The 15743-nt window shown below is 37.5% G+C and overlaps 1 protein-coding gene across 1 annotated transcript; it reads right to left on the bottom strand.

The window, feature by feature from the left end:
• Window positions 1-1352: 1352 nt before the first annotated feature.
• POLR3G (RNA polymerase III subunit G) lies at window positions 1353-15477 on the bottom strand. Its single transcript, XM_065656756.1, has 8 exons — window positions 15409-15477; window positions 13214-13342; window positions 11450-11579; window positions 8002-8058; window positions 7556-7606; window positions 4093-4163; window positions 3112-3240; window positions 1353-2634 (listed from the first exon to the last, which is right to left on the bottom strand). The coding sequence occupies exons 2-8, from the start codon at window positions 13331-13333 to the stop codon at window positions 2548-2550; spliced, it is 645 nt and encodes a 214-aa protein (XP_065512828.1). The 5' UTR covers window positions 13334-13342; window positions 15409-15477; the 3' UTR covers window positions 1353-2547.
• Between the last annotated feature and the right edge of the window lie 266 nt (window positions 15478-15743).

Below are 15743 nucleotides of genomic sequence, written 5' to 3'. Positions count from 1 at the left end.
TGGCCAACAGGTATTTTGTTGGCAGTATCTGCATATAACATTCACATCTAGCATACCATAACTGGAGCCTTAATGGTTTATCCTGTGCACGCCCTGTAGAACTTGGAACTTTTCTGCGTAAAGTTAGTTCTGTGAAATGAGGATTAAGAAATAGGCATAAAAAATTAAGGTAGTGATCAGTGAAGGTCTTAAGTGGTGATGTCTCTATGTCCTGAAAGCCATGCTGGCTTGTATGAAGCAGTGATGTTTTTCTGCTATGCTGTTAAGATAGGATTTGAACATATGCCTGTCAAAACCTGAAGTTAGCTGAGACCCAAAGAGCAGTCTAAGTTTTATCAGTGTTATGGTCTTGGAATAAATTCTAAACAATTGGAAAATCAGCTTAGAAACAGCTGCAACTGTTGTGCCTCTGGAACAGCACAATCTCATTTTGTTTCAGAAGTTCCTTGGCACAGAGCTGCATCATTGCAGAACTCTATGTGTTCACAGGCATTTGCCTTAATTGCCATTGTTAAACTAGTCCTAGACTCTAGAGGGCCTTAGATGGTCCATCCTAAACTCCGCAGTTCCCTCTGGAGGACAGAGGTGACCACAGTTCAGCTTTTAAAGGTCTCAAAAAGACCTGTTTTCTGCCAGAGTAATATTTCTCAACAGTACAGCAGGGAGGCAGTCATCTTTCCCATTAGCAGTATGATGACTGAAGAAAGTCAGTAATGCTTTTCCAGTGTCGGTTCCCTAGTTTTTGGCAAAAGCCATCTATTTGCATTCCTTGTGTGAGAGGCAAGGAGCTTTGTTTACCTTGCACAGGAGGAAACAGCTAGTAGGAGATAATACTAGTTATACTTGAGACAGGCACATTTAATTTTCAACATGCTTAGCTTGTTCACAACATCTGTTTTTCTCTTGTATATCACATGCAACGAACAGGCACACCTGTTCAAGAAACAGCTGCTGCCATGTGTGATGTTAGAAGAAAATGATCAGACGAAATCCGTTTCCTATGCAATGCAGCAGAGTGTTTATTAAGCTTTATAGCTATGAACACTTCAAAATAAAATTGGTATACCTCTGAGGTGTGACCTGTGTAGCATTTTAGTTTCATTTCCTTTAGATCTGATAGGAACTTTATCAGAATACTTGAAAGCTACACCTTAAGGAACAAATTCTTATTGCACATGAAAGTTTATAGAATAATGCAGTATTATTTTCCAGTCAGCAGTGAGGTAAAGCACTGCTTGACAAAATGCCAAACTTGCAAGGAAAATTTCTGTACTTTGCTGATAAAATAATTGGTTTTAAAACTCATCTTTCATTAGATCTGATAACAGCACTAGTTATCAGTAACAGCGTGCTTTAAAAAAGAAAAAAACCAATTCTGATCAATAGTGATTACACTAATCAATACAATTTTGTATCATCAAGGGACAATGGGACACAGAGAATGCTCTGTCATTTCCTCAAGTTTCTAATCTCAGGAATAAGTTTTCTACACTTCAGCTATTTGTTCTTAAATAAAATTAATGTTTCCAAACATTCTGGTTTTGCTATTCTCAGTATTCTTGCCTTGTTTTCCTAATTAAAACCTCAAGCATCAAAATACTTTACCACATTCTTTTCCTATATTTTGGGGGATTTTTGCATTGATTGGCTGTCTGTTAGGTTTTGGTCTTGTTTGTTCTGTAGGAAAGTAAATAAATGCATTAACAATTACATGGATAACTATCATCTGCCATCTCAATTAACAGCTCTGTGAGGAAAGTTAGTATCACCTTAAGAAACTGAGACAACTGAAATTCTCATGACTAGTCTGTGTGCCACTGGTGAAAACCAGGATTCCATAATTTTTCATTCTAAATGAAATTAACCTTTAATTATTACTTACACTGGTTCATAAACACATGGTTAAATATTACAGTTCCTTCTTACAAAGATACTAAAAATAATGAGTTCAAGTAGAATAATAGCTCTTCAAAATGCTCTCATTATGTTGTTTGTCCATTTTACTAAGGTCCTTTCAAGTCAGTTTATATTAAAGTGCTTAGTGGTCAATTATTTTCAGTCACCTGAATTCAGAAGTTACATAAATTTCTTCAGAGGAATCAGATTCCAAATACGAGCAGCTTATGTCCATAAAGGCCGTATCTCTTTTTGCTGCAGTCATCCAGGAGTTTCACTATTCTTTTCAAGATTTGACTGCTAAAGCATAGAACTGACTACTGCAAATGCTTAGGCACAATTTTGATTAAAATGCATACATTCTTCTTCTGTGCAATACAATGGCATATATAGCTTACTCCATCAGTAGGCATTCCAGAGAACCTTAGAAAGGCACGTGTCTGCAAAACATTTGGCAAAAGAACAAAATGAAGGATCCCATATCCTGTTTTACGGCATAGTACAATCAAAAAGAATTGTCTGACCTTTTCTTTGGAGAGTATACTTAAAACCAACAGAGCTAAAGCATTAGTTCTGTTGACACTCAGCCTGCCTCCAGAATTCTACTTCAAGTAGTGTAAGGCTTGAGCAGTGGAGACCTAGCAGCAATAGCTAATATGTTGCTTCATCCATATTGTCATCACTGCCAGCACCGAAGTCATCTCCATCTTCAAAATATGAAGAAATGTAGTCATTTTCCTAAACAAAACGAAAAAAAAAAATCTGACTGTATCTGTGAAGGAGACAATTTATGAAAGAAACATGCTTTAAACTGCATTTGAGCACCCATGTTTTGAAACAGTAATAGGAGTTTCTCCTTCCTTATTTCTTGGGAAAGAAGGAAAATATTGTCATGAAGTTCTATTATCTATGAAAGGAAGAGGCATCACTTTTTCACTGATGAAAATGAGTAATTTCATGTATTGGTTGTGGCAGGACACATTCCTGCTTCAGAGATCTTTTTTCAAAGCTCTTTGGGAGTAACAAGTCTAAAACACCCACTTAAATTAACTACAACACATTGTAGTGCAACAAGAAAAACTAATGTATTAATGCCTTTCTGTACAACTGTCCCTCAGTGTCAGAAAAGCTAGGGACACTTTTTTGGTTGACAGCCAACACACTACTCAATGAGTACGATCTGACTTTGTGTAAATAGGAAAACTAACATCATACCTCTTCATGCTCCTCTTCATCATATTCCTCTGGTTCTTCTGCTTCTTCATCATCTTCACCTTCTTTATCTTTCATTTTGTCCTTCTCATCTTCAGATTTTTCTTCTTCATCGTCCTTCTTTTCCAGCTCCTGTCACAAGGCAATCTCCTTTGCAAGGTAATCCCATGTTAAAGCAACAGCATATCCTCCACGTTACCAAAACATTATGCTGCATTTAATAGCAAGACAACTCACATAACGATGTTGTGCAAATGTTTTTTGTCAATATTTAAAATCTGATGTGAAGCACAAGAACTTCGTAAGGGCTTTATGTGATCAAGCATTAGCCATTGAACTTGAAGTCTAAAAGTATGTCTTGTGTGATAAATTGAGATGATGATTTCTCTTTACCACCCATTGTTGGAATACCTGACAGGTAGATGTGTCATACTCGATAAAGCAATACCACTTACTGTATATAATAATGTACCTGCAGCAAACTGATGGATCACCAACAGAAAAATACAACACTTTTTCACCTTTTATCTTCCCATTCCCACATGGTCGGTAGTTGCCTCCAAACCCAAGGTCACTTTCCTCCTAAGTTTCTCTTTCTATATGTTTCTTCCCTCTTAACTTATTAAACTGTTTAATTTCCAACACCAGCAGATTGGCAAAACAGCGATAGATTTAAAAGCTCTGGCACCAATTTCTCCTCCAATAAGCTCTAATAGTAGCTCTGCTGTTCACAGTTAGACTACATCACTACTTAGTTAAGAACAACTGGTCATTGTGTTCAAACAGCAGCAAAGAAAACAGTTTCCCCACAGCCAGGCTCTATCATTATCCTCTTCCTTATGCTACCACATTGCAGAACAGTTGTCTTGTTACTCTGATGGACAAGGCCAGAAAAAGGCCATTTGTGGCAAAAAACATACAAAAGGTTTTATTTTCCTTCAGCAATTTCTAACGTACAATTTAGAAAAAGTAGGCACATCTTACCTCAATTTTTTTCAACACATCCAGATTACTTTTAGGCTCAGAGCTTTTTGCCTTTTTTGGTTTTGCACCTGCTGAAATAAAATACATCACTGTTTTTAGTATGGAAGAATATATGGTTTTAGTTGCTTTAAGAGCTTTCATCTTGAGTATGCCATGGAAACACGATACTTTCTGTATTGAAATTACCTTAGACTTCAAGCTACATCATTCATGGAGGCATAAATGCCCAATTTATGTAAGTGATGCCTACAGGGCCAGTCTGAAATTCACTTTGAACAGACAGTTAACCAAAGGTTTGGCCAAAGTATGACATACAGCTTCACAAAATACTTTTCACCTACATGCTCACAATATGTTAAGAAACTAGAACAAAATCTGAGTTGTTGTTTTTCATCATCTTGAAAAGACAAAACTTCCTTAGTGTTACTAATTTATGCAACACATTAACGACAGCTGGTTGTGTCAGATAGCTAAAAAAAGGCAGACAGCAGTTTACTAGCTCCAACACAGCAGGTGTGGTTACTGCAGCTACGGGCTCTCGTCTAATGAGTCCACAGGGTGTATTTCCACCTGCTCCCTTGACTCATGAACATCATCTTTATCAAGTTACTCCCCACAATCCAACCTCATTATGCTACTTAACTATACGGTGGAGTGAAGGTCAAAAATAGCATTCATATACGCTGGGAAGAGCTACCTGAATTGCAGCACCCTAAACTAAGGTGAGCAGGAGTGCAATTTGACCAGTATATGAGGAGAAACAAAAATGCTCCGGAGTGAGAGAGACGTCATACCATTCAGAGAGCTCTGTGAAGCATCCTGTTTCCACAACATAACTGTCTTTTGTCCCTCCTGCTATATTCAGCATGACCACATAAAACTTACAACACAGGGCTGTACCTAACACAGATTAGCTCTTCTCAGCAGGGTAAAACTGCCTGTGTAAAGTGCAGTATTAGTGTAGCTACATGGCTGCAGATGGACAAGGCAGCTTCAGACAAGCTAGCTTAAGTAACTTACATCTTTTTTATGCTAGACCACACTACGTGGTATCAGAAAGAAAAAATGTATTCACTGATGGAAGGGATAGCCTTTCTGGAGCAGAGAGTATCCCAATATGGTTATACATTTTATCTGGCCTAATACTTAAGGAAGCAGAACACTACGGCTGTTAAGAAGACAACCATATTTTGTCAAAAGTATTTGTCATAAATAACATTTTCGTTTCAGTGTTTAGCCTAGGCTTGTGATTTAGCCTACATTATGTGACAAAAGCACTGCACAGAGCTGAGGGAAGTCAAGCGGCCCTGTAATAACATATGAACAGCATCAAACACATCCAGAATGAAGCAGGCTTTCAATGAAAGTAAGTGGAAAGTGCGATTCAAAATTACCATGTTTGCAGAAACCCCTGCAGGCTTTGAGAGATAATGCCTACAGAACAGCCTGGAAATGAAAAGAGTCATGTAAGATCCTTCCTTAAATGCTGGGCATCTCTGGAGCTTATAAAATTAGAGACACTGACCCATCATAACTTGAAGCAAAATAGGCCTTTAGATCCATGTAGATTAGAGATGCAATGGAATACAATCTAATCTTTCCAAATACCTGTTCTCACAGTGCTTGGGCTTAAATGCATACATCTGATTGCTATATACATATGCATGTAGCTGACCTACAAGAGCTGGACCTAGTCAATGTTGGGGCTTTTTTTGGCAGGCAGTGCTGGTATTTAGGACACTGTGGTCCACAGCCCAGGCTAAGTGTTGGGGAGATGTGGAATTCTACCCAAAGTTTTGTCACTAAGAAGGCAGGTGGTCAGGTCTCAGGTTAAAACTTTTAGGGAAATCAGGAAGGAGGAGGGAGAGGTGTGTAAAAATGCATCCATCCCTGTAGATGTAACTGTGTAGAGATTCCCAAAACACGGCTGCAATCTGCAAAGGGAGAGTGTTGGGAAGCCTGTTTCAGTTTTGATGCAGATTCTCTTGACTGCCTCGCCTTTGCTCCGCTCAGTTAAAAAGCATCACCTAAGACAGCTGTCCTCAAAATACAACAGACATGTACCAGAAGGGCTAATGTGTCACTGATCACCTATTTACAAACCTGAGTCATAAGACTTTTGTGTGGCCTCTCTGTCATCAGGATTGCCCCAAAACCTCCTAAACTCACGATTTTTGGTTTTAGAAAAATGTATTTTTTTTAATCCAATCAAATTCTGATGGTCAGCTGATCTTTGTCATTACAACTAAGAAAGAAAACATACTTTTAAGAGCAAATAGAGAAACTGGGACAAAAGAAGGGAAAAATTCTGCACAGTGAACAGTGATTCTTTCTTGTTTATAATAATCACAACATTATTGTAACAAGAAATAATAAATCGGCATTTATGATTTAATTGGATCTTGGGTAGGTAATCATTGCATCCAGGCTCATAAAAGCCAATGCAGTTTATTCTTTTTTTTTTTAAGGAAAAAAAGTAGGTATGTGCTTGTTTATTCTTTAGAGATTTTGCAAATAAGTCTTTAATTTTCAGTTGAATCTTGCAGTCTACCTTTAGTACCGTGCTTCTCAATGACACTCTTAAAAGGAACAAAGCTTTCAGCTGAGCCAGTATCCATGACTACTGCACATTGCCTTTTCTTCTTCTATTTTATCCTTGAACTGAAAAATCATACATGAAGGACTTTGACAAAGAGAACAATAAAGTAAACGATTATACATAACAGACAGATACAGGAGGCCAAGTGTTATTTCACATCAACAGAGCAACAGACTTCTACAGAGAACTGAAAATAACAGTCATGCATACTAGAAAACACTTTTTAAAACAAATACACATATGATACTGTGTAATAAAAAAAAGCTTTTTCCTGTAAGAACAACCAATACCAGCTCTAACTGCTGTTGAAGAATCTGGTTCACAATTCTGCAGAAAAAAGCTGAAAATAGAGAAACAAATAAACCCATGGAAAATAGAAAAAAACCCTACATTAATTCACACATAAAAGGCTTAAAAAATGCAAAATTCAACCAAATCATGAACAAGATAACTGAGAAATCCAAAGCATAAAGGAAATCTGAAGAGCCAGCTATTCATTGAATAGAAGGGTGAGTGTCGACTAAAGATACAAACTTTCAAAACAAAAAGTTTTGCGTTTTTTTTAATCTTTCACTGTTACCTATCTCATGTATTAATATGGTACATCGGGGAAGGAAGCAGGAAAGGAAGCAGGTACATCAGGAAAGGAAGATAAATATGCTCCAGTAAATTAAAACATCCTACAGAAGCAAGGCAAAAGCCACAAAAGACAGGCAGACTAGTAAATTATTTAGAAAAAGTCTGCCAAAACCCTGATTATTCAGACTAATTAACATTTCTGCCATTTTTCCCTAACTAGCTCCAGTATTTCTTCCATCACTGAACTAGTGTGTCCTGAATCCTCCTTAAAAATATATAATCTACCTTTCTTGGTCTTCTTCCTTGGCTTCATCTCTCTTGGGAGTCTTCTCCAATCTGTACAGAAAATAGCTTTAATATATATGAATGATGATGTAGAGCAGTAATCCTCCTGCCACCTACCAAGGAAAGGCAGGAACCTCTGTTGTGCTTGATCCTACTTCCTCAGAGTTTTAGCACACAGCAGTTTTATTGAATTCTAGATGCACTTTAAATTGAGGAACTAGAGTGAAGAATGGCATTTCACCCACTTAATGACAACTGGCATTTTTTTGGCAAAACAATACTTGGCCTTGATCTGAAAACATGGAAAGGGCATAACACTCAACAAGGAATATATGACTTGGTAAGGATTTGCATACTTTTTTGAAAAATAATGAATCAAACATTTAAAAGAGCAGAACATTTCACAGGTTAATAAAGAATTAGCCTTTGATAATCTCAGATATTACCTGGGGTCCACGTTGCATGCTCCTTTTCACTGTACTTTTTACTGTACCTCTCAATTGCTATAGAGAAGGATACAAAGAGTTATTAAATTCAGTTAATTAAAAAGGCAATCCAGAAACTGTCCTTGATATTTTCCTGTAACTAAACATACTGTGTATTTTTTTATCCCACATTGAATACTTTCTTGAGCAGTTGTCGAACAGTTTAACGTCACTGCTTTGAGCAGTTCTTATGATAATTCACAGGACTAATAATTTGCTAAGTACTTGTAAGACCTGGATTTTATATCCCCCCCAACCAAATGTTGCTTTGCATTTTTGGGGTATCTCATTTCAATCAACACACTCCTATCAACACATTCCTCTTCATTCCCCTCCCCCAAAACAAAAAAACAAGCGAACCAAACACAAAACTCTAAAATTGTTATAATTAATACTTCTATCCTTAGAAAGCACGAAAACAGGAAATGCAGATATAGTCAGGGAAACAATGCTGAAACATCAAATGAATGCCAACTTTTCTACTCTTCAACAGTTTCACAAACCTTTGCTACAAAACCAGCCAGTGACATTTATCACCACAGTGCTAATCCAAAAGAGTATCTAGAATTCCCAGGTCTCAGAAAGCCACATCTCAGACTGATCAGCTCCCAAGACTTTAAGGACTTCTGCAATGGCAAAGTTTCACAGCGTAACTGAGATGTGTCCTAAGCAGCAGCAATACATTTTAGTCCATTTAACCTCTTTCCAGGCACAAGAACTAAACTGAGAAGCGCATTGTAAATAATAAAGGAGTTATACAGTGAAAGCACATGCATTTATACTGCAAAAAAACTTCCTTGTACAATCTCCAGTGACAAAGGCAATATAAAAACTCAAGTATTTTTAAATCAGTCCCATTTTTTCTTACAAAAGTACCATGCCCAACAGCAAAATTCACTCGATGCAAGTTACTGATTCTGATTGCACTAATAGCTCATTAACCAAACACGGATAATTTTTGTGAGTATTGTACAAAAAATGGTAACAAAGAGAGACTGTGACCTTTATAGCCAAAGACTTCTAACATACCCACCAGAGAAAAGGAAGGGAAAGAAAGACATCAGAAATGAAGCTCAGTTTTAAACTTAGTTATGAAGAGGACAGGCAGAAGACCTACTTAAAACTGTGCAACAAAGAGCTTGCATTTAAAATGAGAGTGTCTCACGGGGCATTTAAGGCAGGTGGCCTTCACAGATGCTGTAGGAAACTGTCAGCACAGAGAGGGAAAGAAGCTAGTAGTTTTGAGTTCAGCTCGAGGCAATTTAGTGAAGAACTAATTGCTGATGTCATCAGTAAAAAAATGTCTAACTGGCTCTCACCACTTACAGCTAATGAATTAATTACAAACCACTGCCAAGGTGACAATCACCCAGTCATAGCAGATATACCTAAAGGAAAAATAGGAATGATTCATAGCTTATGAAGTGAGGAAAATAGAGAACTTACTATAGAATTTGCCTGCAACTCACTCAAAGTGAATGTTGAAATGAATGATGAAAATCTGCATCAGAATTGCCAGGTAGTATTAGATGTGGCTTTCATTTACTACATGAATAATGAAAGAAAGATAGCTAGATATGTCTTAACTAATGAAAATGTTTCCCTTCTCACACTTCAAAGGACCATTTGGCTCACAGATGTTGTGCTGAGGATTTAGAACAATCCATTTGTTCTTGTAGCAAAGCCAATTTGAGAAGTTCTTGCACACAGTTCCCCGCTTGACAGATGTTTTGATGAAATAAAGGGGAGAAAAGGGTTGTAAACCAGAAAACAGAAAAGATCAGTTAAAAGTAATCTACCTTAGGGTGAAGAAAGTGATTTTCTTAAAGCTAGGCCACTTCTGCCACATAATGCAGTCCCAGAGACAACTGCATACTGTGATTGAGATGAAAGCAAGCTTTTTAAACTCCAGAGCACCACTGATGTAATTATACCCCACCCCTCAAATTAGGCACTTCTGTACAACTAAAGGTCCAGAAAAAGTTACCTCAACTTACCAATTTACCCTTGAGATGATGAGAACGTCTGAAGCATTATTTGAGTCTATCAAGTGGCTGTCTGCCTGCTTTCCCTGCGACTGCCAGTTTTTGTAGAAAAACAGTCTCCAAAGCTGGAAGTTCTATTAAGAAGCACACTCAGCAACAGAGAGAGATCACTCCAACTCAGAAAGAAGGCTGCAGAAACAAAGGCGATTTCGAGGTGAACACTAAGAACAATCACGTGAGGCAAAGTTGGAAAAGAGAGAGAATATGTTCTCATAAAGTGACTGGTTCCTTGGAAATAACCCTGACCCACTCTTAGGCAGAGCCATTTCCTTTTTCGTGCCTCGAACAGAAATAGCAAACTTCAAGCCTAACAAAGATCAAGAGCACAGCAAGCCTCTGCTGAGACAAGAATCCGAAGAGACTGAAATTTGTTTACTCAGAAGATGAAAGAGGAGATGTGATAAGAGTAATTTGAAACTCTTCTACCACCATAAAGGGATGTAGAAATGAAGATCGGATCTGTTCTCCTTGCCTCATAACCAAGGTTTTACCTGGCCACACTGTCAGGGTCCAACTTGGGCTGTAAGCTTGTCCTGCTCGACAGCTGCCTGCTGCTCCTGGAAATACTCTGCTTTTTGTGAGCCACAATGTCTGTTCAGCAGCATGTTCGCTGCTCTCACTGCAGGGTGCTGCTCCATTTTAAACAGTGCTTTACAACAACTGGACAATCAATAAGGTGTGTTAATCAGTGTTACATTCAAAGCCTAATAAAAAAAAATGCATGCAGTCTCAAAAACCTCTAGAATTCACCACTACACCATGAACAAAAATTACTAAAAATTCAGAGGGGATTGGACTATGTACCTGTATTGTATCGACTTCATGAATATTCAGTCAAAAAATATTCAGATAGATTTATGCTGGAAATACAACCTCACGTTTTTGAGTTCAAGTCAGCTCTCATTATCCAAAATCAGCACAAGATAGCAAGGAAAAGATTATGCAGTGTTTTGCCACTTTGGATTTCTGAAACATTTTTATAAAGCTTTTTAGTGGCTGCCTGTTGCACTGACTGGGACTGACACATGTAGCATTTCCTAAAATGTTGTATTTCTTATTTATACTATTCAGAACAAGCACTCAGGAGGATGATAGCACTTGGCAAAAATCACAAACAAAAAGAAGCGCTCCTCACAGTAATAACCTCCTGTGTCCGCTAGATTTAGAGCAACCCCACAGCAAGGTAAACAGACAACTACGGTAAGTGTAAAAGCAGAAAAATTCCCTGTTATCTTCAGCTGCCAATTTTTATTCCTCATTATCAGTACAAAATACGTCTTCCACACATGCATTTCACTACATCATCCTTCATGGAATAATAACTACTGAAGATACAAATAAAAATAAAAAGCACACAAACAAACCTTCACAATCTTCTTCTACTGCCAAAAAATAAGGCATTCTTTTCATAGTTCCTCTAAGATCTTGTTTTAAGGCCAACATGTAATCTTCATCTTCTCCTGTTTTCAGGGGCACTGGCTTATTGTCTGTACTCTGTACAAATTATGTTTATTATTTAAGAGGTCTTAATATCCATCAAATATACAGGAACACTAACAAAAGCTCCAATAAACACAGCTAATCATGGAAGAGACCAACTATGCATTATGCTACTTTGCAAGTATATTTTATTGCATTCTGACATGCATGGCTATGTTTACAACTAAATTTATACCTTTTATCACTTTGCTGTGTCTTTCTGCAAAAATGTATAAAGAAATCAAGAAAAGACAATTATTAAAACTGTGAATTAGTCATTCAGAGTCACATTAAGCTCTTAATTGCCAAAAGCAGTCTTTCACACCAGTCTAACTTGCTCAGAAACCATTGCTTCTCTGTTCAGGGTAGCACTGGCCTTAACCTTTTCTAAAACAGTGTTTTAACTACGTTAATTATGATCACTCTGAATAATGTGGACACCCTTTCCATGACTATTGTCACAGACACAAGCCGTGTTGTCATACAACCAGGTAGCACAAGGCCCTCACACAATTCAGTTCCTGTCAATTGAATTCAAATAAATTGTTAAAGTTGGATTTATTTTCTTTTAAACTATGAATCTTGAAAATGCGAAAGATAAATAAGTGAAAACAGTTTTTAAAATATACAGAAAACTAGAGACAGAGACAGAATTACAGAATGGATGTTGATGCCCAATCAATATCTGAGTGGTAGGTCGCAGAGCACAAAGTGCTCTCACAAGTCCCAGACTTGTCCCTCCTACAAGGCTGGTCCACTGCTGACTGTAGCTGCAGAAACTGTAGTTCACACAGAATTCAGTGTCCTTGTGCTATCAAGCAGACTGCAACATTCACATTAGGAATAGTTACAAATGGCTTTATACCAATGAAATCATGCAATCTAATTGTAAAGGTGGGCTAAGAGGATATATAACATCAGGTTTGGTAAGTTAAAACCATGGGTGAAGTAATTGTTCAGAGAAATCTCAGCACAGCACCAATTACATGCCAAACTTGCAAGTTCTGCATCATAACATGTGAGATTCAGAAAAAAATCATGCACCTGGATCAAATCCTGACATAACTGGGAAGTTCTCTTATATAAAACTTCAACACTGTAAGATTGTTTTTCCACCTCAAAATTGTCGAAGCTTCCCTGCATAGCAAAACATGGTCAGAAAGTGCTCTTCCTTCCTCTTTAATTTTCAAATACGTCCCAAAAGTCCAATCTCAGTTAAGTTTCCTTAACTACATAAAATATCTTTCAGTTATATGCAAATTATTTTCAAACGTTGGCTTCTGAGGTACAAGACAATCATCCAAAATCTCTTATGTTTGCATCAACAGTAAATTTCTAAAATCAGCAAATCCATTCGCAGCTTCAAAGACTAGTGTAACTTCATTTCAAACAAATTCAGATAGCCAGTGTTTCTGTTATTCATGATGAGGACTTTAATGAACAAACACCTTGCAAGCAATCTAGTTAAATATGGGATACAACAGTTAGCAAAAGGACAGGAAGAGATAATAAAACCCCATACAATTATCTACATTAAATTCTTCAGAACTGTCCTGAAGTGTTTACGGTTGTTCATATATTTAATTACATTATTTAAACATGAGAGTGAATACAATGTACCTGAACATAGAGAGACCTGCTGTACTTACAGGGAATGGTGGTGGAGGCTGACACACAACGTCGGGTAAAGCTGCACCTTTAGCAAAGCCAATAGCCCCAATGTCAAAGGTAAACGCAGCACGTCCTCTTCCTCGACCCGACCCGGCCATCTGCAACTACTGAAAACATTACTGATTTTTAAAGATTTATTTTTACTACATATATCAAATGCACGTATATATTACCTGTAAAATTAATGTCTAACAAAGATTGCAGCGATGTTAAAACCACTCACAAAGATCATTTTAAATTGCAAGCCATTTTTAATGCGCACCTTAGGTTCTTCCACATACTATAAATTTGGTACGTCTAAAATCAACTGCATTCCCTCATTTCTGCCAGCCTGAAATGACCTCCTAACCTAGGAATTTTAAACTTTCTTCTTTTAAACCTTAGATACTCTGAGTTGAGTTCAATCGGTGTAGAAGAACCAGAAACAAGGTAAGGAGAAAAAAAAAAACACAAAAAACCCCCATAAACAAACTCACCAACCAACCAATCAAAATCATTCACGGACCCTGAACTTTTGGTGAATACACTTTGCGGTTTATTAATTTTTCTCCAAAAAGAGGTTTGCGTTTGTCACTCGTTGCTTCTTTGTCCCTCAGTTTTTTGTTTTTTTCCTTTATATTTGTAAATAGTTATGGGTACTGATAAAGAGCCAAAAGCAAAGAGGGTGAAAGTAAAAGCATCAAAGGACTCCAGGATGTCTGCAAGCTACCTGCAGATAAAAGAAGGTTGTTTCTCACTAAAATATTTCACTAAGGATAAAGAAAAACACCCTACAAAACTACACTTACAGTCACATCTCACCACCTTCATTGTTAGGCCACTCTTCATCTCAGGACTGTATGACCCATGGGTCGGCAAGAAAAGCAAGATGTGTGAAACACATTTTTTGCAGGGGAAGATGTCAAAAAATGGGACCCAAGAGAAGCCCATCTGATGCAATGTGCTTCTGCGCACTCTCCAAATGACATAAAAATACATTCAAGGTCCCAGCCCAGAATCCCACGTTCTGTTTGACAATAATTGCAAGGTTATGGTATTCTACCCTGCTTGGAAAGAACGTGTGTGCTGCAGACTTACTGCTATATCTGAATCATCACATCTATTCCCACCATTAGTGTGCGGATGGGATAATTAGTTCAAAAAGGAAATAAAAAACAGCACAATACCTACACTTGTCTAAAATAACACAGAATCCAGAGAAGAATTATGATAAAGGAACAAAGAAATGCATACTTGAGATTACGATCTTTTAAGATTCCCCTAAATGGAAGCAATGGCCTTTTTATTAAATGCCAGAAACAGGTTGATGCAAGTATTTTCCTACTTATTGTCTTCAAGACGAATAAGCTCTGCTTGGATAAAACAAAATCACATTACATATTTCCACATCACTCATCAGCACAGAAAAGTCTAAAAATAAGCAGGGAGACCTAAATAAATCATTTTAAGAAAGACGACAAAGTAAAAGCTAAGCCTGACTATTTCATTAACTGGAAATAAACAAACAAACAAATAAACTAATCTAAAAAAAAGAAAAATCAAACTCATTTGAAAACAAGATAAAAAAAAAAAAAAAGATGAAAAGCAAGATGTGAGCCTGGCAGAATGAAGAAAGATAAAAGATACTGTAAAGACCCAAACATGAGCAATTATATTATCTAGATGTGAAAAAAGGGAACTAAAACCAGAAGGAAAAAAGTTAGGGAGATGCCCAGCCAGGAAGGAAAGGCACACTATTTGCATTAAATATAGTTAATATAAATCTCCATTTTAAAAATATTGCTTTAAAATTTACTCTCGGTAAGATTCTCTTGAAATAGCACATTAGTCTGATGCGCAGTAACAAGATTTCAAATTAGTGGTGTTTGAACTCCACAGTTCTACTGAAACTCATGATTTTTTCAAGCATACTGTCTTAGAAGGTTTATGTCTACTGACATCAGAAAGTGACAGATGATCAGAGAAATCATGAAAGAGAAGTTGAGTTGTACAACTAAGTCACCAGGCATGACAATGTTGCCAGGACAACTAGTGTTTTAGCTGCCACGAGGGATGCCCAATAGAGCAGCTGGGTGCATCTTTCTGTTTACGGATAGTTTCTGTGCCATTTACTCCACAAATGTGATGGTGAATTTCAGAATTAAGCTTTTACAATTCTTTTGAAACTACGTACGCTGTTGCTTGGGCAGTCACTCAGGGAAAGGCTGCAGCAGCCTTGGGGGTGGAACAGCCTGTGGAAATGGGGCTCCCGCTGGCTGCAGTGGAGGTGAGACAGTGATGGGCGTGAGGAGGGTCTTGTGTGTCTCTTGCTCAGAAAAATCTCGATTGTGTTCAGATCCTTGATTTTCAGACACTGGTGCAATCAGTGGAAGGGAAGAGCAGATAAAGGACTGAAATTTAAATCACACGATCAGAGAATCATTTTGGTTGGAAAAGACCCTCAAGATCATCAAGTCGAACCATTAGTTTAACATTGGCACTGAACCATGTCCCTGAGAACCTCGTCTA

The sequence above is a fragment of the Caloenas nicobarica genome, chromosome Z (genome assembly GCF_036013445.1).
Source record: "Caloenas nicobarica isolate bCalNic1 chromosome Z, bCalNic1.hap1, whole genome shotgun sequence".
Lineage (NCBI taxonomy): Eukaryota > Metazoa > Chordata > Aves > Columbiformes > Columbidae > Caloenas > Caloenas nicobarica.
This window is presented reverse-complemented; position numbering and strand designations above follow the sequence as displayed.

What these genes read in the sequence shown, in the direction of transcription:
- POLR3G (XM_065656756.1), bottom strand. Translation starts at nt 13,333, where the DNA reads ATGGCCGGGTCGGGTCGAGGAAGAGGACGTGCTGCGTTTACCTTTGAC. An exon ending in AGCCTCCACCACCATTCCCT is followed by an intron (nt 11,580 to 13,213) that starts GTAAGTACAGCA and finishes TAATTTGTACAG; the next exon opens with AGTACAGACAATAAGCCAGT. An exon ending in ATGTGTTGAAAAAAATTGAG is followed by an intron (nt 3,241 to 4,092) that starts GTAAGATGTGCC and finishes GCCTTGTGACAG; the next exon opens with GAGCTGGAAAAGAAGGACGA.